General features: G+C 37.1%; 1 protein-coding gene across 7 annotated transcripts in view; it reads left to right on the forward strand.

The window, feature by feature from the left end:
- The window catches only part of BABAM2 (BRISC and BRCA1 A complex member 2), a 170,001-nt gene that overhangs the window by 22,326 nt on the left and 120,737 nt on the right, over nucleotides 1-26,938 (forward strand). For all 7 annotated transcript variants that reach the window (XM_040551411.1, XM_040551412.1, XM_040551415.1 and 4 more), the window contains 2 exons: nucleotides 9,086-9,180; nucleotides 24,568-24,762. In XM_040551411.1, coding sequence (XP_040407345.1) covers nucleotides 9,086-9,180; nucleotides 24,568-24,762 — 290 coding nt within the window. The remainder of the gene's footprint in view (nucleotides 1-9,085; nucleotides 9,181-24,567; nucleotides 24,763-26,938) is intronic.

The raw sequence follows: 26,938 nt of genomic DNA on the forward strand, positions 1-26,938 counted from the left end.
AATAGTAGCAATGAATTCAATGGATAATGATTCTCCTCATTTCAGCCTTACATGTTTGAAAATGCTGTGTGTCGTTCAGTCTCATAGCATGTGGAGTAAAGTGATGCCAGCAGTTTCAAGAAAGCTTTAAGAATTATGTGTTCAGATCTCTAGTGATGGTAGGGGAAGACTGCCATGGTACGTAACCAAAGATTTGTAGATACTTTGTTGTAGGCTGTTGCTAGATACGTTATCTTTTAAGGGCAGAATATTTCTGCAAAGGAAAGTTGCGAAATCTGCTAGAATAAAAAGATTGGCTGAAAATGTTCGGAAGCTTCAGTGTATGGCCTTCATTATGTGGTACCAAATGCAGGCTGAAATGTGTAGTTCCTTTGTGGTTTCTCTTGCATCCTCTTTGCAACAGATCAGATCTTTGCATATCATCAATCATAACCGCTGCCACTGTACAAGTACCCAAGTATTAATCCCAGCATGTTGAAAACTGTTGGTACGCTACTTTAGGGAAGTATAATTGCATAGTCACAGGCCTGTTTTCCAAAGGACCAGGCAGTTCACTGTTTTTTTTGAAAAAGGAGAAAGTCTACGTGCAGGCAATGCAGTGGCTGACTACCTGTAGTACAAAATAATTGTTTTTTTTGAGCTTTAGTAACATCAAATATCCAGTGACTTAGGGTGCCTTGCTGGCAATTAATGTAATTTCTTGAGAGCCATAGAATCCTAAAATATCCTGAGTTGGAAGGGACTCATGAGGGTAATTGAGTTGAACTCCTGACTCTGAGATAGAGCACCAGTTAACTAAATAGACATTTTTTTCAGATATCATGTTCACTTCACTTTTGCATTTATTCTGAGTTTCTGGAATGTTATTACCAGTTACTTAACTCCAGTGAGGAATAAGAGCTTGGGGTTATCCACAGTTTTATGCTTGAGAAAATGTTATGTCAGTGTTGGAGATAAATTAGGTTATTAAATTAGTCTTCCATCATACTTCAAAAAATTTCAAATTATGTTTTCAGAGATACCTTACTGAAGAAAATTGAGTGTAAATTTTGTGTTTTTATGGCCAGGATGGTTGAAAAATTGAGCTGCTTCTTGGTAGATTTCAGACAGCAATGTTAGTATTTTAATGAAGCCATCCAGGACTCAGTGCTGCTGCATTAAACTCATTGCTTTTCTTTATATCTGATTATTTTTTAAAGTTCTTAGTAAGAGTTTAAATTCTAAGAAGACTAAGTGTCCATGATACTCTATAATGAGTGTAAGGTGTAGTAAGGTTGAATCTGTGTTCCAGGGACAAAACTTAGAGTAAGTGGTGTATCCCAGTATGTCCTTTATTGCAAACTGAATATCTGCTGAGTAAAGTTTGGTATTATTTCTGGAGAAGTATTTGCATATTTTGAGGTGAAGTGTTCTGTACTTCTTAGACATAGCGGTCTTCCTTGCTGAAAAATCAAGGCAGATGTCATTGCTTATCCTGAGAATTTCTGCTGGATTATAAGCTCTCATAGTCTTATTGAATAATATTTGTAATTAAAATGCATCATTAAGAATTAGTTGCTTGGTCACTGCAATTTTGTTCCAATGAACCCTGGAATTGCTTTTGGTTTTCATTTTGCACTCAAGATTTTGCTGCTTCTTGCTGCTAAGAGAACCTGACCCTTTCCCCCCTCCCACCCCCCCCCTTGTGTTCCTTACATTTTCTTTTTCAGGCACTGATGCCTTCCTCTCTCTCTGTCCTTGAGTGCTGTCATCTGGAATTTAACGGTGATTAAACAATGTGTTGCCCTTGTGATGCTACTGTTTTCTGTGGCCTCTTGAACTATAGTATTTTCGTCTTCTGTCTGATTTTCATTGTTCTTGTGAGTAGACTGCAGCTCAGGGTTCTGCTGCTACCACTTTGTTAGGTTTCCTTCATCCTGAAGAATGTTTCTTTTGTCTCATTTGAAGCTTAGCTTTTCTTTTTCTTTTCTTGTTTCTTCTTTTTTGCTCCTGATTTCTTTTTCTTAGCTTCTTACGGATGTTAGTAATAATCCTTAGAATGAGAAGTCACTGTCTTGCTGCCTCACTAGCTGGTCTAAAATATTCCCCATAGTACACTTTGTAGAATTTCAGTTGGTTTTCTTCCTATGATGGCAGTACCTCAGTAAGTTTATCTAGTCTTCCTGTGGCTTTCTGCTTTAAGGAAGTAATAAGAAGAACAGAAAATGAAAAATATAGAGGAGTACCTGACCTTGTTGCCCTTCTAAAAGCTGCTTTGCTAATTTTATTTGCTAAACACTTGTTTATTGTTCCAGCAAACAATTGGAAAAATGATTTTGCAAGTAATCTTAAGAGTTAAGATTTGCATAACCAGGTTGCTGCAGTGTGTATGTCAGCCTTCTGTGCAGCATTAGGTCACTAGCTGAGGTTGTGGTTTAGTTGAGGCTCTTACAGGAAGGACTTTTTTTATACTTACAAAATACTTAGATTATACTTAGGTGATATCATTATTTGCATGGTAAGTGTCTTTTTGTTGGGTCATCCGAGGTACCAAAGATTCTCCCTGGCAATGTGTTTTCTAAAGAAATGTTGAGTCTTAATTTATGTGGTAAGGGTAATGAATATTCTTTCTTTGGGAACCTGCTAATGAATGTGAGATGAATGTTACTAATGGGAAACATCAAGAGATAATCTAGTCTTTTTTTATATTTATTTCCTCTTAGACTACAAAGCTTAAAATACTTTCTGCTTTTAAATAATCACTTTCATGTCTAGCACTATTACTCTTATTGACACTTCTCCTTGTGTTTTGGACTTCCCTTTAGCACGTAATGGGCAGAACTTTTTTTTTTGCAGGTAAAAGTCTTAAATAGTATATTTCTTCATCAAAAGAAATGACCTTACATTATATACCTACAAGTGTGGAATTAGGGAGGCTTAAGGCTTAGGCTAGGCCCCCATATTTGTAGTGCCTTTCTCCTTTGCTCTCTTCTCTTTTCTGCTCCTGTTTGGGCTCCAGTTACTGATGATTCTGCAGTCTGTTTGCTTCAAGGTGTTTTTGTCCTTCATTTTCACTTTCCCTTTTTTCAGCTACCTGGTGTCTGTTACAACTCCGATGTTGCCTGTCTTTAATTTCTACCAACAACTCCAGTGTTGCCTGTCTTTAATTTCTACCGACAACTCCCGTGATGTCTGTCTCTAATTTCTACCAGTGTCTAATCTCTTCTTGTATTATCTGTTGCTCTCTTTTGTCCTCGTCACTTCTAGTACTAACGTTTTTGGGAAGGCAGTTGCCCAGCTACCTAAATGCGAGTAGCTCAGATTGTTTGTAGAACAAGCTGCTTTCTTGTTCAGCCTGGGATCCAGCTCATTTACTTCATTTTTGCAGATTTGCCCACCTTCAGCCCTTTATGACAGAGCACTATGTCTCTGTCTGTACACTGGCTTGAACTTTTTTTCCCCCTCCTTATAGCTGTATTTGTCAGTTGAAGTTAAAGAAATAAAAATAGCCACAACCCTTTGCCACCCACCACCCCCCTAAGAACCAAATAACCATCCCCCAAGTCCTTCCTGTATCTTTTTTCTTACAATGTCTTGATTGAAGAAGTGGGACTTGATTCAGTTGCCTAACTAGAGGCATCTAATGCTGTCTGAGGTGCCTGAGAGTATCTTGCCTGGCCTTTTCAGCTGCTGACCCACAGGGCACTGATCTCATTAAAAAAACACGTTACATCTGCCATAGATGTCTCAGATGCCCTAAGGCATCTCAAATGGCCCTAAGCAACACGGTTAGACAGCTGACCCAGGCTCCTTGGCAGCTTTGCATGTGGTGGAATAGCAGTACAGAGAAGAAAGGTGTTTTTTTATATACAAAAACTTTTTTAAAATTGTTTTTCTTTTAAGAAATGCTGTTGAGACTTTAATTCTGATTCCTGTGCCCTTCTTCAGCTGGTATGTTGATTCACATAAAAAGTAAGAAATTAAGCTTAAGAGCATTACAGTTCCTTGCTATCAGATGTCTCTAAGCTTCCGGAATAGTTCTGACTTTTTGCTTAAAAAAAGAAAAACGGTAAGAAATTTAAGGTATGCGTTGTTTACTGTAGTAGGGTTGTATTTTATGGCCAGATGATCAGGAGTCCCACAGTATTCCCAGATGCCATTTGAGGGTAGCTGCCCTCCCATGTGGGCCGAACTCCTTATTCAACAGATCATTTTCAGAGGAGCTTCTGAGGTATAATCATCTTACTCTACTTGACAGTGAATGGCTTGGCAGCAGCAACACCACAGCAAAAATAGGGTTGTTCCTATTTCTTCTTCCAGTAGTAGTTCTGTGTTTACTAAGGTTGAATTGTTATTTCAGGAGCTATTTGTCTTTCTGTCAAAAAATTAATAATTGGTTTTATGGGTGGTAGTGTATTACTATATTTGACTTAAAGCCTGTAGAACAAAAACCTTTAGGGTAAAATCCAGTGACGAGTCAGCAGGTCTCCAGTGGTTCATTCAAATCTTTTCATACTGCTGACTGTCTTGGTCACAGATCATAGTGAGTAACTGATTCCTTTTCTACCTGTACAGACAATTGCCAAGGGCTGCTTTACGTAAGAATTTGTTTGTAGAAGGGATGGATCAGTGTTTCTATGCAGAATCTGTGTGGCCACTGAAGGAGATAGATTAGCATTCTGAATACATGAATAATGTCATTCTACTTACAGTCTTCTTAATATTCAACAAGGACAGTTTCTTTATTTTCCCAAAACTGAGTCTCCACGTAGGATTGGTCTCTTGCTTCAGCATCATTCCCTGTGAATGCATTTTGTGACCGAATTACACTTGGATTTTTTTCATTTTTTAAAAACCAAAAGGATTGATATCCAACATACAAATTATATCCAAATTGATCTTATTCCAGGCTGCAGTGGAGATGCATTCGTTCTACATATTTAGAGCTGACTTAGCTTTTTCTGACACCAGGAATTTCTGAAGGATGTAGATTTCCCTTCAAAAGTAAAGTCTGTGGATTTCTAGGTCAGTAACTGGTATGTTGCTTCCTAATTTTTGCCTTCTTTAGGTAAACAGAGATGTAAATGCTGTGGTACTAGCAGTATGATATCTTTCTGTACTACTAAATTTACAGCACGGTTTAAAAAAAAAAAAAAAAGAAAAAAGAAAAGGTGAAGTTATCAGGAGAGGAAAAACTACATATAGGATAGGCCAGTGGAAAGCAACTATATGCATCTAAGAAACTTCTGAGTTTCTAACCCCTTTGTTAGACATGTATTTTGGCTGAACAGATGAGAAAAGAACTCCGTGTGTGTTAAAAGAAAATGATAGATTTAAGTATTAATATTTCTATCTTTTTGTCTGTTGGGAGCACATTAACTTTTCCTTTGAAATCCTGTGAAGTAAAATATTTCAAAATTTAATGCTATTTGCCTGAGGAGAGAATATGAAGAATAGGGGATAGTGAGAAGTGGATTTTGGATAGTGAGAAGCAAAAAGATGTATAAAACACTCTTTTTCTTCTAATTTATCTTTAACTTCATGGCTTTAACTTTATTGAATTAATTTTAAATTCTGTAGTACTATTTAATTGGAAATATAATTTCATTGAAGTAATCATTGGCTAGTGTATCTATAAAACTGAGATAACTGGTCTGAGTGTGAAGGTTTTGTCTGCGTTGTTCTTAAACTGGAATGGACGTGGTCACTGATGTCCTGAAATGCTACACATTTGCCTTCTGTCAAGGGAATAACAGCAAATAGAGTTGAAACTTCAGAGGAAGTATGTTCTCAAGAGCTGGAGATGCAAGGAAAGGGGTATTTGTTTTGTTTAGACAAGATGGGGAGAGAACGCAGGGCTATTTTGATTTTTGGTATTTATAGTTTCAAAAATCAAAATGGTAGCCATTCTCAAACTCTGAGGACAATCATTTTGCAAGTGGCTTTATTGGTTGAAAATGCTACGTTCTTACCCCAGCACAATTTTATTAGAAGATGGTAAGCCACAGGTAATATCATGTCACTATTAAATAAAGTAGTTGTTTAGAAATGTTTCTAGTAGGCCAGGACAAACCGGGAGATGGTGATTCAAAATACTAAACACGTTACATTTTGGAGTCTCACTGTGGAGACTAGTGTGAACGTTTATGTGAAGTAAAATCATATTTACTTTTGAGTTGGCCACTGTGATTACTTAAATACCTTTTGTTTGACTATAAAAATGCATTTTTTTATTTATGCATGATAGCCTAGCCAGGCAAGCTGATAAATGCAGAGTTAATTCTTTCTTTCTTTATTTATTTATTTAACAAGAGCAAAACTCAGATATAGGATTTATACTGAATAGTTCTTTGATGTCAATAGGTCACCAAAATTTTTAAAGGAAAATATCTGCAGAGGTAGTCACTCCTCAGCTGATACGGGGTGATATGCCACTAATTCTCAGTGGAAGAGGGGGTGTGACAGAAGAAGGTAGCCAAGAGCAGCTATGAGCATATGAGAGAGGTAGTAGACACGTTTGGCCAGTTACAACCGTGATGAGCCTGACCTCGGTGCTGGTTCTCGGTGTGGCCATGCATCACACCTCACGTGGTCACAGAGGGTGCCCTCCCCAGCTGTTGGACCCGCTCCCACAGCAGGAGTCACTGCCCGCAGTGTGCAGCTGTCCTGAACCCCAAATTGTGTAAATCCACCACCAAGCATATCAAAGTGTTAGCGCCAGCTTTAAGTGACTGTCATACCTGAGCACTGGATGCGGTGGTGTTCTGGAAGCTTGCATGAGTTCTCTTCACTTCTTTTTGCTGGAGAACTGAGAGCACAGGGCGGAAAGAAGTGTTTGTACCTGCTCGAACCTTCACATTGTGCCTGCTGCCATAGCTTCCTTGCGGTTCACCTGTTCCTTTGGAGCTTGCAGAGGTGAGTGCAGTGTGCGCCTAATCTCAGTACTCTGAGAAGAGTCCCAGAGCCACCTTATGATGTAAGGTTCTTTAATACTTTTTCACTAATCGAATATGGAGGTATTACATAAAAATAGGCAGTTATTTTGGTCCTTTTCTTATTCTAAGCAGCTTTTTGTAATATTCATGTACTTGGAGTGCAGCTCCTGGCGAGCTGAGTCGTAGCTTTGTGCACTTGGTTCCCTCAACTCTCTTAAAGGAAACATCCAGAGAACGAAAACTATTCAGCTAGCAACTGAATACCAAAAGTTTATGTTAAATGAGTTACGTAGCATCACATAAGAACATCGTGTTGAAAGCACACATACAATCCTTTCCTTCAGAGTGACATTGGGCTACCTAAGTCACAGGCCAGGCTTTTTCTTTGTGCTGTATTCTGGGTTACTTGTAACTATTTGTCTGTGAGGGTTAAGGAGAATGTATTAAGGTGCTGTGTCTCCTTCAACACACAGCCTCAAGAATTGTCTGCTCTGTACATGGAAACTAATGGGGTGGTTGTAAGGAGCTCTACATGATTCTTTCAGTTGTAGTAAATACAATGAAAGGATTGAGTTATGGTGTTGTAGGAAAATCCAGTCTAGTGACCAGTAACATTTCTGAATTCTTCATTGCTGTTTTACAGTTTAGGCAGTGTAGTAATTATTTTCTCTCAATATAGGTGTATTTCCTGTTACAAGTTTATGTAGTTTGCTCTAGGATTAGGTGTCTATTTTGTTCTTATTTTAAATACGAGTGATTTTATGTTGACTGTATAGGGTATTTTAACTGGCAGACCTCTACTCTTTCATGCATCCCGTACTCACCTGTGCTCCTGATGTTTGTGAAAGGCAGGTGGGAGTGCAGACAGGAGAAACCCATGCCATGCCCTACTGAGTCGCATGATCAGTGAGTTTGTGGTTTCGGAATGATGCAGTGGAGCATACGCACCCCAGACTGACTGTTGGCTTCTTGGTCATGAGCCTTCACCCTCTGTAAATTAATCTTTATAGCATCCTCGCTTCCAGCTAGAGCCAAGTTGTATGTTAACAGAATATTGGCAGTTAAAGCTGTCACATTGACGGTCTTAAGATGATGACATTACTGAGCACGCAGTGTGGCTGTGTAAGACTTGTTAATTCAATGCTTTTCTCCACTTCTGTATTTATATTTGTTAAAAAAAAAAAAAGTGGCTGTAATTACTCTGAACAGAATCATTTATAAGGCTTACCACAACGAGTGATTTTACCTTGCTATATAGATTTTGAACAAGTTACCACATAGTAGGTATTGACTTCCTCCTTTTAATGGTCTGCTTTATGCAAAAGCTCAGAGTTTTTCATTCGTGTCTTCTTAAAGAGGAAAGAGTGATTCAGAGGTAGAGAAGTGATGCTAGATATAGCTTTTCTTGAATCGTGGGTGGTATTTTTTTAAAGCTCACATGAAAGTGACCTCTTCTTGACCTATCTAAACTCTGAAGTATGTTTACTAGTGAAATAATTCAACCAAATTTTTTTGAACTATCACATCGATAGTTAATTGTATATCTTGTGACACCAGCAAGATGAGAACTCGGTGCCAAGCTGTGATGAAGTTTTTTTTTATTATTTTTAGTTAATTTTAGCCTCTCGAGTTACATGCACAATACTGCATTTTTCTTGGCCAGAATTTGGATAATCGGAATGACCTCTGTTGAACTGCTTGTTTTTCTTCCTCAAAGCTGGGGATGGAGACAAAAAGAGGGAGTTAGTGCTACTAAAATTTAAAAGCTCCAGTATTTTGAAAATCCTAATCTCAGTAGTTTACATCTGAGTTTTACTCAATATGCAAAACAAAGAAATCTAAATATGGTACTTTTAAGAAAAGTTTTTTAACTCAGTGTTTTGAGGCTGTGATCAATAGTCCTTTGAATTACCATTTGAGATATGAAGCAATAATGTATTTCATGTTACAGTGCTTGCAGAGGAGGAAGAAGCAGTGCTTCAAGAATTTGACTTCATCGCTCAAAACATCTGATACTTGTCTTGCATGTAATCTTTTTATAAAAATTGCAGGGATATGTACCTGAAATGTCGTTATGGGATACACATTTTATATAAAATTTGATATACAATATTTTATTTATAAGCACATACATAAGGGTGCAAACAGTGTTTTCATTTACTGCTTTTCAGGGGATATAATTTTCAATGCTCACTACCCTGACCTGCCACCGGATTTTATCTTTGGAGAAGATGCTGAATTTTTGCCAGATCCTTCTGCCTTGCATGTAAGTACTTCACTGTTTGAGAACTTTATACCATGCAAAGAGACATGTAGAATAGCTTCAGCAACAGGAATTTGCTAATAATGCAGAATAAAGAAAAAAATAAAAAAAAAACTTTTATCTCATTGTTATGTGAATATAAACAAGTTGACTTCTAATGTGATTTAAAGTTGAATGCATAAATGTGGTTTTTTATTTTAAAGTATTTTAATCAAGATGATTACATTTACAAAAACTTCAGTTTCTTTTAAAATATATCTATTTAATACCTGACCATCTTAAAAGATCTTCTAGCAAAGAAGATTGAACATCAATTGTGTCTTTTAAAAGCATTTAGTTGCACAAAAAGTAGCATAATGTAGTACAGTAATGTCAATTCTGTTTTCCTGTGAGGAATGGTAAAACCAGTATGTATGTTGTTGGAAGCACTGGGGCAGAGACAGAGCTATCCGCTCATATGGGTTTGGTAAAAAGACAAAGAAATGCACTTTAAAAAGGTGGGAGGGTCAAAAACTAACTTAATTAGAAAATATTTTTACACAATCATATTACTATCGAAGAAAATACACCGCAGCCTGAAGCCGAATGTACTGTTCACTATTCAAATGTACTGTTCACTGCTAGTCCAAACTGGTAAAGCCGTGTTTAAAGAAGCTAGCATTGGTTATGCATCTAAAGTGCTTCTCCCACTCAGAAGTTACTAGTTGTTACTAAAGGCTTGTTTTGAGGTGTTTTTGACACACAAGGTGTTTTTTTCTTTACTCTTATTTTTAAAAGGTGAATGTCATATTTCTTTGCTCCCCTGATCCATTTCCTGTGACGCTTGCAAACTCCTTTGGGAAGGAGCCTGGTGCTGCTGAATAACTGTCTAATTAGGCTCATTTTTAGGACAGGTTTTACTTCATATGACAATTCTAGAACTGTTTTCACAGCCTTGAATTTACCAGTCCTACTCTTCTTCCCTTTTCCAATTTTATTGTTTCACAAAGTTAAAACTTCTGAGAAGTATTCATAGTAGCAGCAGTTTCTCCAGTTGTTGTTAAGGAAAGAGGAGCACTTTTTAAAGGATAACAAATAGCAAAAGAGATACTAAATGTTCAGAGAGAATTTGGGGCATCTTGCAGAAATACTGTTCAGATGGAGAAGCTTGCCAAGTGTGATATGGTGCCGTATTTCTCATGTGAAGAGAAGCCACTAGTACTAGTGATCCATTGGCAGACACGTAAGGATAAAAACATCCTTAGTTTTCTTTCTTTCTTATGTTGCTCATTAAGTCTGTCTTTTGGGAGCATTGCTTTTCTTCTGCTTAAGTACAGAACAAACTTCTCACCCTTTTTGTTTGAAAGCAGCTTGAAGACTCACTTACTCATTGATGCATAATAAGATATTTACTAGCCTATATTGAAATTAAAAACAAAACAAAAGAAATTGGCAACCCAACAGCATTTCTTTGGTCATTATGCCTTGCTATAGTATTCACTATGTTAATGTAACCTTTTTTGATAAGGTCCTTGGTCATTCTGCTCCAGTCTGTCCTGATGTTACCAGAACAAGTTATCTCCACTTTGCAGCTATGGTGTATCTTTAGCTTTTGCATTTGCCTTTTAATGTTCAACGTGGTTTGCAGACTTGTTTTCTCCAGAATGTTGCATTAACAGTAACCCATTTATTGTGCTCGGTATTTTAATGACTTCCTTTTTCCCACATATCTCAGAGCTGTTTAATGAAGATGATTGTAATCGAATTTGAAGATATTAGCAGAATTTTTTAATGTGTTAACATACCTTTCTACTAACTATAAGTAAAAATAGATTAGCACGTTGATTGTAATTCTGCGCTCGTAATCTTGAGCAATCTACAAGTACTTTTGATGCACCAGTTCCTGGTAATCAAAACAGAATCTACAATTCACAAAGCACGTAGATGGTGTTAAATGAGGACCAAGTCCAGGGACTCTCTAAGTAAAGAGTACATGCAGCGGGATGTGTGGGAATTCTGACGTGGGGCCTTCCTGCGCTGCTCTCGTCTGCCTGAATGTCTTGTTTGTCAAGCAGAAGTCATCACATGTTGTTCCACGGCTTGAGTCAGGCCTTATGTTCAACTTGAAATGAGAACCAGGTACTCTAGATTCTTCAAGCTTGTGCAGCTCTCATAGATGCTGTCAGGAGACTTCCCTACCGAAATGTGAATGGCTGTACTGCAGATCACATCAGTCCCTCGTGTGGTTTCCATGCCCGTAGGCAGACCTTCAAGTTACATTTTCATCTAAATGCCATAAGAGGTGCGTGTTCAGTTAAGCAGCTGCTAGGCAGCTAAACCAAGATTCCAGAAGTATGGCGTTTTGAAAAGTAGATGCTCTACGTGAGGACTTTGCATTGTTTTTTTCAAAGAATACCTAAATAGGTGGGTTTTTGCTCTAGTAATGAGGTAATACATTGAGCGCTCTTTTCTCTATATGCAGAGCTAATCAACTCTTCTGTTGAAATGGTATTACAATTACAGAAGTCAAAATGCCTGCTGAAACTCTGCTTTGCTTCTGTATCTCCAACAGATATTAAAATAACTGTGAATCTCAGGCTGAGTCTCGGTTCAGCACTGCAAAATCTGTGCTTCGTTGTGTGCCTTCCAGAAGTAGTTACTCAGCTGGTCAGAGGGCATGGTTTCTGTGTATTTTGATCTTCTAGAATGATGTAGAGGTCGGTGTTATACTTTAGAGGGGTGACTTCCTTTTATTTTAGTTTGTCATATGGTTTTAATTACAGTGAGAGCTAAATTATTTAGGTTAGTGATGCTATGTACACTTGAGGCATTATTAAAAATAAACTTTTACTTTTCATTTTTATTAAAAATATCCTCAGCTAGAGTATGCACTTGATACTTCCGTGTATAGTATGCATAAATAAAATCAGCTTCTCAGAATGTAAATAGAAAAGTTCTTCCCTGCTCTAGTGTTTATTCATTTTGGATGACAAGTATTAGAAATGTATTTTAAAAACAACCTATGATTCACTCTGTTCTGATTAAAAATTCAGTTGGCACAAAACAAGATTAGTGATTGTGTACGGATGAGATTAATTTGGAGCTCATTACAATGACGCCAGTTTGAGTAACAAGAATTGTTTGTTATGTTAGCCTAGTTGATTGTTAATGTGAGCCAGTTAATAACTGAAGTGCTTATGCAAAATGTTAACCCCATTTTTCCAGTGATTTTGAAGTATATTCTGTTTGGCAAAGAGGAGACAGGGTAGTAGATGCAAGCTAGCAGTTAGTTTAAGGATTTGTTTTTTTAGCATCCTACATCAGGTCTACAGCTAGTCACCCCAGAAAGGTTCTGCCCACCCATTGCTATTGAAAAGGCTTCATTAGCCTTAGTGGGGATGGAGGCAAGAGGACATTAACGTTTCCTGAAGCCCAAATGTGTCCTTACGGGCTAGTGTATGTGGGAATACGTATGCTGCATTCACGTGGGAGGAGGGCGTTGCCATCACAGCACTACAGAAAATGGGCCACTGCTGCTCTCAGCCCAGTAGCTAGCATTGCAAATAGTTTCCCCTCGTCTAATTGTTAATAGTGGGTACAGATTTCACTCGTTGTACAGTTGATTCAGCTAATTGTGCTACCTGAGTGTATTAGCTGTCATGCTATGTATCTTGTACAGAGCAACGTTTATTTTAAGTTCTTGCGTTTGGATTTATTAGGCTCCGTGGTATTTATCATACGGCCGTATGACGACTGTCAGGAAAGCTATATTAAAGCTATATTGCTTCTCTGGCTGTGCTCAAAATCGTAATCGTTGTTACTGCCTTCTTGTTGAGTTAGCTTTTAATAGGTAGTGAAGTGATTCCTTTAAATAACTCCCCCTTCTGTAGCAGTTCTTCATTCACCATCAGGTGCATGAGACAGATGTTGGACAGCATCAATTGCTCCTATGCTCAGAGGTTAAAAAAACAAACACTCTTGTATTAGCTAATGACATTTGAACTATTTTGTTCTAAAAGGCCTGGCTGTTGTGTTGTTGGCAAAGGTGCAGATGCTTGTTACCTTAGTATGAAAGCCCCTACATAAGGGCAAAGGAGTGTGATGGTTGTTTTCAGAATATGACCTTAAAGTTGGGGCTGGGAGAGTTCTTTGATTTGTCTGGGAAATGTGTGGGTGAGTTCGAACTGCTTTAGCATTGCCATCCCTTCTGCGTGTTGTATTTGGGATGTCAGCAGAGGATTCCGTTCTTGGACCGCTAACCTACCGCTCTTGCGCTAAAAGCCTTAAGTTACCCTGGTTTTAATTGATCACAGGGAGTTTAAGTGAAATGGAATGCAGGACTGGGTTCTGGATTTTCGTTGAAGCTTTCTTCTTATTTTGAAATTCTTTTCTATTCACTTTTTTGTGTTTACTTTTCATTTATTTCTTGACTTCATACATCAAGATGTGTTTTGATTATTTATAATCCAGTGCTATTTACTGTTGATTCTCCAACAGCAAATGGGAATTCTAAAACATATTTATCCCTTTCCTTTTTATACACATTTTATACCATCAGAAGAGTACTTTTGTTCAGGAACTCTCCCAGCATCTGGACCTTTTTGCTGGTGGTGGTATTATTGTTGGCATTTTATAGTATGCATTTTAGCCTTTTTTTTTTTTTTTTTGTAAGAAGGAACTATGCCAGTACAGCATTCCCGTATGGGCCAGACCTGGAAGACCCTTATTTTGGATGTATTTCAGTCTGGTTTTGGTGCCTGAGCTCCATGCAGAGAATCTTAATTTGTTTCCTTGACCCGACTAGAGAGGTGTATCATAAACTAGGCACAGATTTTCTGCCTCTTATTTGCTGTAGTTGTACTGGGTGGTTTAAAATGAGAAATCCCCCAGGAGGATCGTACTGGGAAGGCTGGTGGATTCCTTGGGAAGCTGAGGTGGGGTTGACAAAGAATTCAAGAGAGACGACAGAAGGCATGTTTTCCCTACTGCCTTTCCCACTCCTCTTCCTGCAAGGTCTTTTTATGTTGGTAAATTATTCCTTTTTCTCTCCTTGGTTTAGTCTTCTGAATTTATTTGCTAGCCTTTTCTTTTTGTTCCTTCTTTCTGTCCAAAATTGTTAATATTTATGAGTCTGAAAGGACTTAGATACCTTATATAATTCTCTGTCCTATTCTACTCATGCAAAATTATTGTGTGCATTCACCTCGCTTTCTTTTCTTTGATCATACAGTTCTATAGGCCAGAAGCTTGGACCAGAATAACAAGATGCTTAAATCTTAAAGGCTGAAATAGATATTGAGGCGTATGTTTCTTTCAATTTGTCTGTTTAGTTTAGACTTGAGCCCAGAGCATCGAACTCTCGAGTTTCTGGATCTCATCTTGAATTCATTTTAATTTAGAGAGGCTCATTTCTTTGTTGGGTGATATGGCTAAATATGGTTATGTATTTATATGTGTATATATAATATATCTGTTTTGTAGAAAATAAAGACCTTGCTATTGGTAAGTGTAACACAATAAATCCTAGTTAATCTCAGTGATTTTCAGATTATTGTGAGTTTAAACCAAAAATACAAGGTTGGATATCCCAAGCTGGTTGTATGAAAGCAAAATCTTTTTTTTTTTTTTTTTTTAAAGTTTGCAAGTAGAATAATAGTTTTGGTATTGATAATTCTTCTGTCAACCATCAAACTGACAAAATCAATATAGTTACAACTTTTTTTTTTGCTTTACTTAATTGAAATGTAATTGTACTTGCCTTGAACAATGTTGTAATAAAATTTGGAAAACAAAGCTAGTATTAGAGAAGTTGGCAAAAATTAAAGGATTCTGGCCCTGGTGTGTAATGTTACTGGCACAGTACACTCCACTTTCTCATAAGAACTCCAGAATATAGGAAATGGCTTGGCTTGAAGGCAACAGCTTGTTAGTTTTCTAGAAACACATCTTCAGGGTTTTATTTTTTTCAAAGGAAGAAGAAAAAAAAAATCAAATCTAGGACAGTCTTCCTGAATTGAGTGTACATTTAAATTCAACGTGATATGCCTATTGAATTCAAATTGTTGAGCCATGTTTCATTTTTCTGTAGAGACAGTCAGTCATTGCTTATGAATATGCAAGCGGAACAGACTTAAATTAACTGATTACAGAAGGTCAGTGCGAAATAAGTATTCTCTGATAATGCTGGTTTAGATTTGACTAAGTTCTAGGCTGTGAATTCTGTTAAAACTTATAATTGTATTTTATTTTTTTTTGCCCATGGGAATGGCTTAAGACTCTGCAGGTTCTTTCATTCACAAGATACTGCTGAGGCAAAGAAATATCTTTGCACACAAGGCTATTTTCAAAGGATCTATTATTTCCCTACGTGGAGGAAGATTCAAACAATATTTTGTTTACTTTTTGCTGGTCTAAGTTTCAGCTTGTATTTGTTTCAAAACCTCCCGATTTTACTTACTCTTTACATGCTTGTATGTCTGCGTTTCCTCCCTATCTTCCATCTCAGTTCCTCAGGCATATCTGCTCTTTTTTTGTTGTTTAAAGATAACTACAGAAATCTATTACCAATGAAGTTAACGTCATGTTAACTTTTATTTGCAGTACTAGTTGTTATTATCATTTTACATGAATTTTGCGATATATACGTGTGTTTCCAGAGATGCAGCTTTTACTTGCATGATGGAACCAAATGAGTGGGGTTTTTTGTTATACTGCTTTTCAAGAAGGGATCACTCATTTGCGTTAATTTGTCCAATATAGTAGAGAAAAAAAAAATCATAATTTCCAGTGTCTTATCACTTACAAAATGGTGTTTTCTTCAGGGACTGTATTTTCAAGGCTCTGTAAGCTCTCTTGTAGTACAAATATGGGAGTAAAATGCAAATGCTTCATGTTAGCTTCACCAGTGAGATCCACAATATGATACATTGATTTTAATTTATGGGATTTGGGGAGGGGATGGGGAGTGGAATGGTTAGAAGGAACAGTTCTGTATACGCCACCCAAAAACAAAAGCTTGAGGGACATTACTGGACCATACCAAAAATATTAGCTGTAGCTAAAATTACTGGTTTTTACAGGAAAGGAAGAGCTCAAGAACTGATAAGAGTGAAAAACTTGCTGTTTTAAAAGGGCCTTTTGAGGTAAAGCTTGAATATTGAGACAGTGGTCTGCTCTCTGGTGCACTCGGGGTCTGATAGCTTGGTCCTGTTCATGCTACCGTCCATGCATGATGAGTAGATCTTTAGATAAAAGATGTGCGTGCGTGTGTCGTGTTTTGAAATTATTTTTTTCTTAATGCTTTGTTCTTTTACTTACTGTGCTGGTTAGACACGTCCACCTCTGGTAACAGACTCCCAAGGGGAAAAAAGGCTGTGTGCTGACTTGGGTTAACTAATGATGAGTAGATTGGAGTCCCTATCCCAGGATCTGTGTGTTGAGGGAATTAAGAAATTCCTTCTCAGAGCAGGTAAAGGCCCAGTCTGGGAGAGCTCCACCAGGAGATCTGGAAAGGGACAGATTTTGCTGTAATCCCTTATTTTGCTGTAGTCCCTTAGCAAAATAGGATGAGAAATATCTTGCATGCCAAGCCTTCAGAAGATGAATTAGACAGTATTGTACTCTCTCTCTTGCGATGGTAGGCAGTAGTAGCTTCTGAGTGTCTGATTATATTGTAAGAGTGCTCTGTGGCAGAAGCAGACTTTCAGGAAGAGTACACAACTTCAAAATGCTCTTCTGGGCTCAGTGTCACAGTTCCTACATCTCCAGAGCAGCCTTACACAGCAAGGCATAGGAGTAATTTGTAGTAACCTTTGGAAGTTGTGTTCTCTCCTATTTCTGGTGAGTGGTACTTGAGAGGAAGCAATGCATTTATTCTCAGTGAATTCTGAAGAGTGTTCTGTTTGTCAAATTTTCCAAGTGTTATTTTAGAATTGCATTGGGTATGTAATCATTAATCAAGAATCACGCTGTCTGGCCAGTAGAAGAAATGATGGAAAATCATTTGGGTATACCAAAGGTAAGGTACTTTATGAAAAGCAGAATTAAATTGTTAATATTCTATTCATGTGTTGTTCACTTGCAGCATACTTTCATGCTAATTCAAGGCCTTCAGGTATTTGAGATTTTGGGAAAGCATTTGCAGGCTAGTATAGTTTGTGCATCCAGTTTTTACAGCCTCTCACTACAAAAAAAAAAAAAAAAAAAGACTATCCCAAGTGTTGCTTTATGCAAACTTTTTATGTGTTATACATAACAGCAAGTCGAGCATACCAGGTCTGTAATTTCTTCAGTGATATTTACCATGACAGAAGTGCTCCTGAGCTGAACTGTTTTCATGCAATGGTAAGTCTTTGATGTTTGCTTATGCCCAAAAATGATCATTTCAAGTATATCACTCCAGAAAGTTGTACCAGTGGTGCTTTGCGGGAGGGGGATAAGAAGAACCTGTGAAAATAGGATGACAAGTAGATGGCATGTAGGTTTACAGTGATTGATTTGAAACTGCAGCCTGTAGGATGTTTAAGTGCTGGCTGCTAAGAAACTGAAGCCTTTAAAGTTGTTATAACACTCCAGCCCTGCGAATACTGTGAAAAATATCTGTTGATAGAAAGATGTGAGCATATGGCAGATAATTATCCTGTGCCTTTTTCTGTGAGCAATTTCCCCGTGGTGGCCCATGAAGACTGTAGCAGAGCAGGAACTGAAACCAGATATCCCAGTTTGTAGACTAATACTGCAACCACTGGACCTATATCTCCTTTGTAATTATATGGAGCATAAGCATTGATATCAGCATGATCTTTCTCATTTCAGGTAAAAACTTAGCATGGGTATTGCTTTTAAGCCACCATGGGATACAAGTTGCGTGTGTGTGGTGTGCAGAGATATAAACAAAATGCAAATCTGTACTTACATTATTCTTTATGGTAATTCTAGATGGAAGATGCTATAGAAATGCGTTACCACTGTTATAGGCCTGGGAGGTTTTGTTTACTGACATTTTCTTGTGAAACTTAATTTCTTGCTTAGAAATATAAAAGTACACCAACTTAAAATAAGATCTTGCTGTTGTTTCCTGTAGTATAGCCAGGAAAAACAGTTACAATCTGTCTTCTTTAAAATCACATTCCTGGAAGAAATTCTGGCAACCTGGATATTTAAACACATTTCAAAGAAAAACAACTTCAGATCAATTAGAAATTATCGTATTTTCTTTCTGATAGTGTAGAATTATAGTTTGCTGCAGACATTGCCTGAAGTTATGAAATAAGCAATAACTTGTGACAGTGGCTGTGAAATAGCTGCTTATTGAAAAGTAGGCACTTCGTAGTTTGAAGAAAAGGGGGAAAGGGTAATCGCTGACACTGAGTAGTTTGCATAGGTTCTTGATTAGCTTTTTGAAAGGACACAGGAAGGACTGCAAAGCACGAAATGTTCCAAAACAAAACTTAAATGCGGTTACTTTGCCAGAAGTTGAACATTGTGGCTACCTTGGAAAGCTAAATTTTGCATGGCTTTCCTAGAAGGGATGAGAAGCTACCATTTTTGTTTGTTTGTTTGTTTCACTTGTCTTACCTCTAAGAAGATCTCATTAAAAGTGATATTGTCTGGCTGCAAATTTTGTCTCTTTTTGAAATCCAGTTGGTATCATTGGTATTTATTCAAATGAATTGCTGTTGAAATGGCTTAGATTGCATTCTCTGTGGGTGGCCTTATAATATCTTAACTCTGCCTCTTTATGTACATTTGAAGCGAATTGATTTTTCTCAACACTTTGGTCTTATCTCATGGTCCAAAAACCTCTCCCTATCAAACTGCTGGCTTATAATGCAGTCAGCTTCTGTCAGTAGACAGGATCAAGAGCAAGGGAATTTGAAGATGGACTTTTGGTCCCCAACAAAATCTGTAGGGTTTTCTTCTTAGTGAAATTTATGCTCTTCAGTGAGCTTGTTTAATATTTGGCAATCTTCAGAACAGATCTCCTGAATCACTTTGGACTTGGCTAATTTAGACATAGTTTAATGGTCTTCTAGTCTCTGTATAGTAACTGGATGCTGTATTTTCATTTATATTGCCATTCAGCACATGTGAGGTTGAGTAGTGGATATAGTGTACACGTAGTGGATGTACATGCTATTAGTAATTACTCCTAGGTTTAAATAACTAATTTCTTGAAAGACCTCTTCCTGTAACTTAGTCCACCAATGAATCAAGTTAGCAATTGCCGGGGAAGCTTCTGTGACCATAGAATATCCACCTTCCTTCTGGTGAGATGCTTACTGATGGATAGGTAGTTAGTGGCCAGCTTCTGTATGACCATAGCTACGTGGGTTGGTAGTGAAGTTTCTGAAGTCCATTCTCTGTCATATGGAAGATCAAACTCCCTTACTTTTCCTGTAGAGCAGTGTAATCCCACTATTTTAAAGTAATTCACCAACTGGAAAAATGGGGATTAGCCATCACAGAAGACATCACCAGGTTTCAGGCTCCACAAAAAATACATAGTCATCTTCTCATGCTTTTAACCTGCTACTATAGTAAATAAACTGCTCAAGATGAGGTAACAATTTCCCTTTTTAGAAAATTAAAGTTGCACAAGTTGTAGTCTGGCAAGCTCAAAGCCAATTAGAAGGTTTAAGTTAATATTTAAAGTGTGGTATTGCTCCTAGCTGTAGTGGAAATTATGGATGGAAGTGTGAGTGGTGCCTAGACAGAAGAGAATTGTTTAATTAAGCCTCATCCATGGGCTCAGAAGAGAGGCAAATGCTTCCACAATATGGTTAAAAAAAAAAAAAAAGTACTAATAAAAATGGTTGCAGCCACTCTGAGATGTGTATCTAAGAGTGGGCATGGACATGAATGCGGAACTAGTGGTGGATGCACGGTATGAGTTGATTCATGGCTGTATATTGTTTTACTGGCTAACTTTTGAGTAAGGTAGAGTTTTCACTGCAGGGTTCATTAAAAAATATCTCTTGGCAAACGGAACAAGGAATTGGATCCAAGTCTGGATTTCTTTATTTTAAATGCATTACTGATTGTTCTGTAAAATTTGATTAACTCTCTGGAAAGTCTGCAGAAATCTCATTTCAAATTAGAAAAGATTTATTGAGTGAAATATGTAATTTAGAATACTGTCAATACTCCAGTCAGTGTGTTCAATTTTTTGATAAAAAATTGATTTTTATTGCAATTTTATAGCAGTGTCAGTTAAAAAATGTTTCTCTTTCCAGCATATGTGAGATTTGGTTAAAATGATATGAACATATACATTTTGTCAGAGACAAAATTAAAGGTCCTGGTGAGCAAAACAGGAGATATAGACAAAAACCATGGAAAATAACATGTCTTCTGCTGTGTACATATTTGCTGGTTATTTATTTAATTGGGTTTTTCATACCTGACAGGCTTTAGCAGTCTGGCTGTAGAAAATGAGGTTATGTGTGTTTCTGTATTTCCAGGATTTTTCTGAAGCAGCAATGACTAAAACTCTCATAATTCTGAATTTGCATTCAGAGCATAGTTCTTATGCAATTCTTTGTGGCAAAACTTGGAGCCATGGAACACGGAAACACTGGAAGCTCACTTTGTTCTTCTTATGCTTTAAGTATTTTAAAATATTGTTTCTTATGAAAACTGTGTTGGCCATGGTTGGAAAGCAGGCTTAAGGCTAACAATCAGGCAGAATGAAGGAAACACGCTGCCTCTTTTTTCGTCTTCTCTGAAGCCTTTAGTTTAAGATTTTACTTATTAAAACAACTTCCAAATGCTACTATCCAATACTGTGTTGCTAAATAAAATGTTATTTAGAACATCCTTTTATCTCTAAAGAAAGAGGCCAGTTTACCGTTGCAGGGACACTGCTCTCGTTCACTGAAGTGACAAATTTGTGTATGTTCTCAGAAGAATACTAATGCAGAAGCTGTAGTGATTAGGATATTTTACAAGGGATCAGCTTGATAAACATCAAATTCTGCCTCAGTTATGTTTCTATATTGTATGTTATAGGTGGTTGCTTACTTTCTTTGATTTCAAAAATAAAAAGATAAAAGAAGGTACTCTTTGAAGCTGTGAAAGAGCAATATAACGTGTTTTTGCCATGCTGTTGAAATTGGATAACAGTGAAATGGTTAAAGTCTTTTCAGATGAATGAGCAGTGCTTAGGGCAAATAACACTTAAAGATATTTAAAAAGATTTCACATATAAGTATGTCGTCGTATTCTGAGGAGTTTGTGTTTAAAAATCATAAATTTAGATCTTCTGAAAGGAACAGTACTTCCGAAAAGTTAGCAAACTGACTAGAAATGTCGTGGCCAATTGCCAGGTAGCAAGTACTACAATAATATAACTATAAAGTTAAAAAAAGAACATATGTTTAAAGCAGAACCCTTGTTATAGAAAACTTGTGTAGACACAGTATTTACTCTTGCATCAGTGAGAATGCACTGGAATTGCTGCATGGACTAGGTGGGTAGTTTGGTTTTTCTCCAGGCAACCTGTATTTATAACCAGTTCAAACTTGGACTCTTCAGTCGCTGAATGGAAAGTATTTAGTAAAGATCCTAGAGTCAAATCATTCATTTTAATTCCTGTAGCTGTAAAGCAGGACAACGTAAACACTGTTTTTAATGCAGCGTTCTTGAACTCTTTAAAGAGAGCAATACTGCAGCTCCACGCTGGACAAATGACAATGGATTTCCTCTTGCTCTTTTTTTGGTCTGTAGTGTAATGTTATTTAAAAAACAAAAGGTACAGTCGCATTTAGGTCAGTTATTAAAATATTGTTGGTCATTTCCTTTGACAGAACATTTCTATTGTGTTATAGCAGTGTCATTAGGAGGAAAGGTTATTCCCAGTTGTCTGGCTGATATCAATACATACTGGCATATTACATCCTCTGGCTTGCTGGAAATGCTTTATTTGAGCAGGAGCTTGGGAACAGGAAATTTAAGGTTATACACAGTCTGGTTTCAGACTGCATGATACAAAAATGTGTTTCCTAGAAGACGCTGTCTACCTGACAGATTTTCTCTAATGTTTTGTAGAATTGGATAAGCTTAAACAGATTCCAGTCAGGAGTAAATTTTTATCAGCTGCAGATGGAAGATTTGATAGAACAGGGCTTCTGGTCATTTGTTAGTGTGGACATGAGAAGCTTACAGAAACCTCATTACTATCTCACCCATTCACCAGTTACTATAGAATATACTACACCTTTTCAGATATATGGCAATAGTAATATTCCCATTTTATAGGTGCTCTTACCATCTACGAGGAAGAAGATGGTGTGCTTTTACAAATTAGACTTGTGAACATCACAAATTGCATGTTGAAAATGAAACTTATGTTGATAACAGCATAACATATGACATCAGAGGAAAACAAATATTAAGTTGTGGAAAGATAAAGGAAGAGAAAGTATTTTCATCGTGCACACATACTGAAGTCTGTACAACACCATTACAAAGGGTTACGGTAGGAACCATGATAAGAAAAACTGTAAGCTTTTTGAAAGGAAATAGCCACATCAGTAGCTGTTAGGGTACAGGTATTTTTCATTGTAGACCTGAAGGTGCATGGTGAAAAGTATGAGAAGATAAAATTTGTACATAACTCTTCTTTTTCAAGTCAGAACTATGCAGTCATCTCTTGATAAGATCCTGTTTCAGTTGATGATCTTTTTGTAAACCACTTCACAGAATCACAAAATAGCAGAGGTTGGGAGGAGCCAACTTGGGCAGGATCAGATAAAGCAGGTTGTCCAGGACTGCATCTGGTTGGGTTTTGAGTATATCTGAGGATGGAGACTCAACAACCTCTATGGGCAGCCTGTGCCATTTGTATTTATCGATACCCATGTTACACAAATTATGAATAGCTTTTATGTTTTAGAGGACACTTTTTTTTTTTAATCTAACTTCTTTCCTTTAGTTAACCTAGGTTAGGAAACATAATTATGTATATGTTTTTATACAAAGCACCTTTACATTAAATACTTCAAAATACAGAAATATTTTCTGTCCTCATTGTAGAAAATGCTACATACCAAAGCAGTATTTCTACTGAAGACTTTTAAAAGGAATGTTTTTGTTTTTTTTTTTGTCATTGCTGAAGAATGTATATTAGGCATATAAATTGTATCTGAAATGTCTGCAATTTCCAGGGGAAAAGTAACCATGTAATTACTTTGAGTTTGGATACTGATACATAATGTTATTTGAAAATTCTATATTTTATCTTAACGTAGTTGTAAAATAGACATCTTTACTATCTCTAAGCATCTTCATGTTAGTTGTACAATCCATGCAGTTTAAAATCCCGTTGCAACTAGTTTGTTGTCATGTGTCTGATCTACTGAAATACAGAATAATTTTGCTTGTGCTCATAGCTGACCAAAAGCTGCATCACTGTTACCATCTCCTGAGCTTACATCAAGACTTGTTGAGAACCTAAGTATAAAGCACACAGGCTTTGCTACAGTCTGGAGTTGTCTTCTGGTTTTTTGCATCGGAACTGTCTTATCTCTTATCAGTATGGAGTACAGGATGAGCTCTCATTTGCCATTAACAGAGACCCATTCTAGGTCAATTAGAAGTAGGTGTGTGACACTGATTATGTTAGCTATGTCTTGTAACACAGAAAGCATTCCCAACTAGAGCTTGTTTTGCATAGAAGGCCGGTCAAAGTTGATGTTAGAGTAGTTACACCGAGAGATTGCTACTGAAAAAGTTACTTTCAATTGTATTAACACTTTTTTTTCTGTTACCTGTGTTTCTTGATATTTGTTCAACTTGCAATAGAAACTTCTGCCAGGCAGATGGAAGAGACTTCTGTATGGACGGCGTTTGTATTAAGGGAATGAAACAAGGTAGTAAAGACACAGTCAAGGTGAAGTAAACACAATGTTGAGTTCATTTGCTGTGTCACTGTCAAAATACTGTATCGACTATTTGAATAATTAGTTTCCATAGTTGGCATCAATTTGGCATATTCAATTGGATGACCATTTTTGGAGTCAGATACTGCACAGGGTTGCACTTAATCTGATACATTTATATTTCATATCAGTTTTAGTTTTTTGAATTCAGACTTTTCAAGTCCTCAGGTGCAACAGTAATTTCAGGGAAGAATGGAATAGTGATTTGAGCCTATTCATGCCTGGTACTAACCCAGTTACCTGTTCTATGGTAGGTCCCTATATGGATTCTCATTTCACATTAAGGCTTGCATTTGCTGTTTGACCTGGCTTCCTTCCAAAGCATGTTATAACCTTTGCATTTAATACTGTTTTAGCTTTGTCACCAAGCTTCCACATGCATACTTGCCTCTGGTATCAATATGGAAGGGAGAGTGTTGATCTTTTTATTGCTGGAAATGAATACAGTCTCTTTTATTTTATAATTCAACAGAATTTAGCTTCTTGGAATCCTTCAAATCCTGAATGCCTCCTGCTTGTTGTGAAAGAGCTCGTGCAGCAGTATCACCAATTTCAGTGCAGCCGATTGCGTGAGAGCTCGCGTCTCATGTTTGAATATCAGACTTTACTTGAAGAGCCCCAGTATGGAGAAAACATGGAAATCTATGCTGGAAAAAAGAACAACTGGGTAAGAATATTGCTACTAAAATGCTTTTAGTGATCTTTTTATTTTAATAAATAACAGCCTTGGAAAACCAAGTTTGTGCGCATCTCCTTGCTATATGTTTCCTTTGAATAAATCTTGTTTGGCTCCAGCTTACTCTCAGTGCTCTCTGTTTTGTCCATTGCTGTCATTCCTCTACCTTGCTTGAAACAGGTTTTCAGGTGAGCAACTGTTTTTCAACCTGATCTCTTAGTTCATCTGATTTATAGACAAAATGATAAATTCTTGAAAAGCCTGTGCAGCATTTACAGGGTACAATACAATACTACATGGAAGGTTTACCTCTATGAAGATTTGAGAGGCAGAGTAGCTGCATGGGTAGGATGCCCTGCTTAGATGTAGGACGTATTAGAGCGTGGTTCCATGGTAAGGTTGAGCTGATTTAAGAGCTATCTGCAGTTGTCTGTATCTCTCTGGGACTTGTCTAAGCTCAGATACGTTGTTCCAGGAACCTAAATAGATGGAAAAAAAATACTAATTTCCTGCAGGAGGACGGGAGGAGGTAATACAGGCAAGAGCAGTGACTTGGTAGTGCCATGTCTTCACATGACAATCAGACATTAAACTGGCTTATCTGCATCCTGAAACTGCATCCTTTGCCTGGGTGATGTGCCATGCTACGTAGAAATATTCCATGTATACCATCTCAGTCTTCTGAACTGAGGCTATTGGCAGTGTAGGCATGTTGGTTAGTGTGTCATTTTTTTTTTTTTAAACTGATCTCTCTGGCATGGAGCAAGCTTTGCAAAAATCAGTTTTTCCCACTGGTAGTGTATTTATCATGGAGTTTTTGGAGTAAGGTATATCAGGAAATATATAATTGTGTTTATGCTGAACATGTACTCCTCTTACTTGCAGCAACAGTGTAGTCTCAATGTATACTAGTCTTCAGAAACAGTATCTTCTGAAATAGATGTCATCTGAAATTTGAATTCTCAACGCCTTTTTTCAGGTCCTAGAATTCAGCTTTGTCACTTTTATTGGCTTTAAGTTACAGGTGGCATGAAGATGTTTACAACTGACAGTACTTATATTTATATTTTTTTTCTTTTGTCTCCAGATAAGCCATCTAAGCTTCTTTTTATTTTAAGCCAAGTAAAATTTTGTTTGAGAGAATTTCACATCTTTGTATTTATAAATCAGTATATTTGTTCTTAAATGTTTGTGATGCCAGCTATAGAGAATAACAACTCGCCACATCTGTAAACATCAAACTGCTTTACTGACGTGCAGAAGGCTTTCTGTACCATACTCAGATTTTATCTAACTTTTGGCAGCTGCCAAAATTGTACTCAAGACTGTAGAAAACTACTTTTTTTCTCCTTTTTATGGAAAAGTCATATCTACTGAAGCCTTTGGATTTTTTCATCAGTCCTTGTTGAATGAGTAAAGATTTTTTTTGGTGTTTGAAATGTTATCTTAACAAAAAATACTTCAATCAAATCCTAAAGACATTTTGAGGCAAATCCTGTTAATCATTGCAGAGCTATGTGAGGTTTCTGTAGAGTCTGCTTTGTTTTCAAAGTATATTCTCTATTAAGATGACCTTCTAGGGTCTAATCTGGAGATTCTGTGAACACGGTACTTACATGACAGAGGCTAGTTTATGAATATCTAAAACACAAAACTGTGACATTAACCTGTGGTTCTCCTTTCTATCCTTTACAACTATCTTCTCTTGTTAAGTCTTGACAATCAGTGCAATAGCAGTGTTTCTGTGCAAATCAAGAGGAACTGAATGTTACCTCCTCTTTCTGGAAGTCATTGAAACTCATGTTACTGTTGTCTCTAAAGAATAGGTAGTGGCTCAACAGACTTGTGAAATAATCATTTGTGAATGAACTTTGCACAGTGTTATGAAAACAAATCATCTTAAGTACATGAGTTAATACATAAAAGACATTGAAGAAAAGGCCTGAGTTCAATGCTGTGTCCCAAAATGGAACAAATCTGCTTGTGTACCTTTATACGAGTATCTCCAAGAACTATTACAAAGAGGTAGACTGTTATTTAGTGTAGTAGCTCCATGTTGGCAGAGTACCAGCTGATACAGATGCCCATTAACTACCTGAATGTAATCTCTCAGTTCTGTGGCCAGAAGTTACATCTGATTTCACCTGAAATGTCAGGTCAGCTGCTG

Source organism: Cygnus olor, chromosome 3 (genome assembly GCF_009769625.2).
Source record: "Cygnus olor isolate bCygOlo1 chromosome 3, bCygOlo1.pri.v2, whole genome shotgun sequence".
Taxonomy (NCBI): Eukaryota; Metazoa; Chordata; class Aves; order Anseriformes; family Anatidae; genus Cygnus; species Cygnus olor.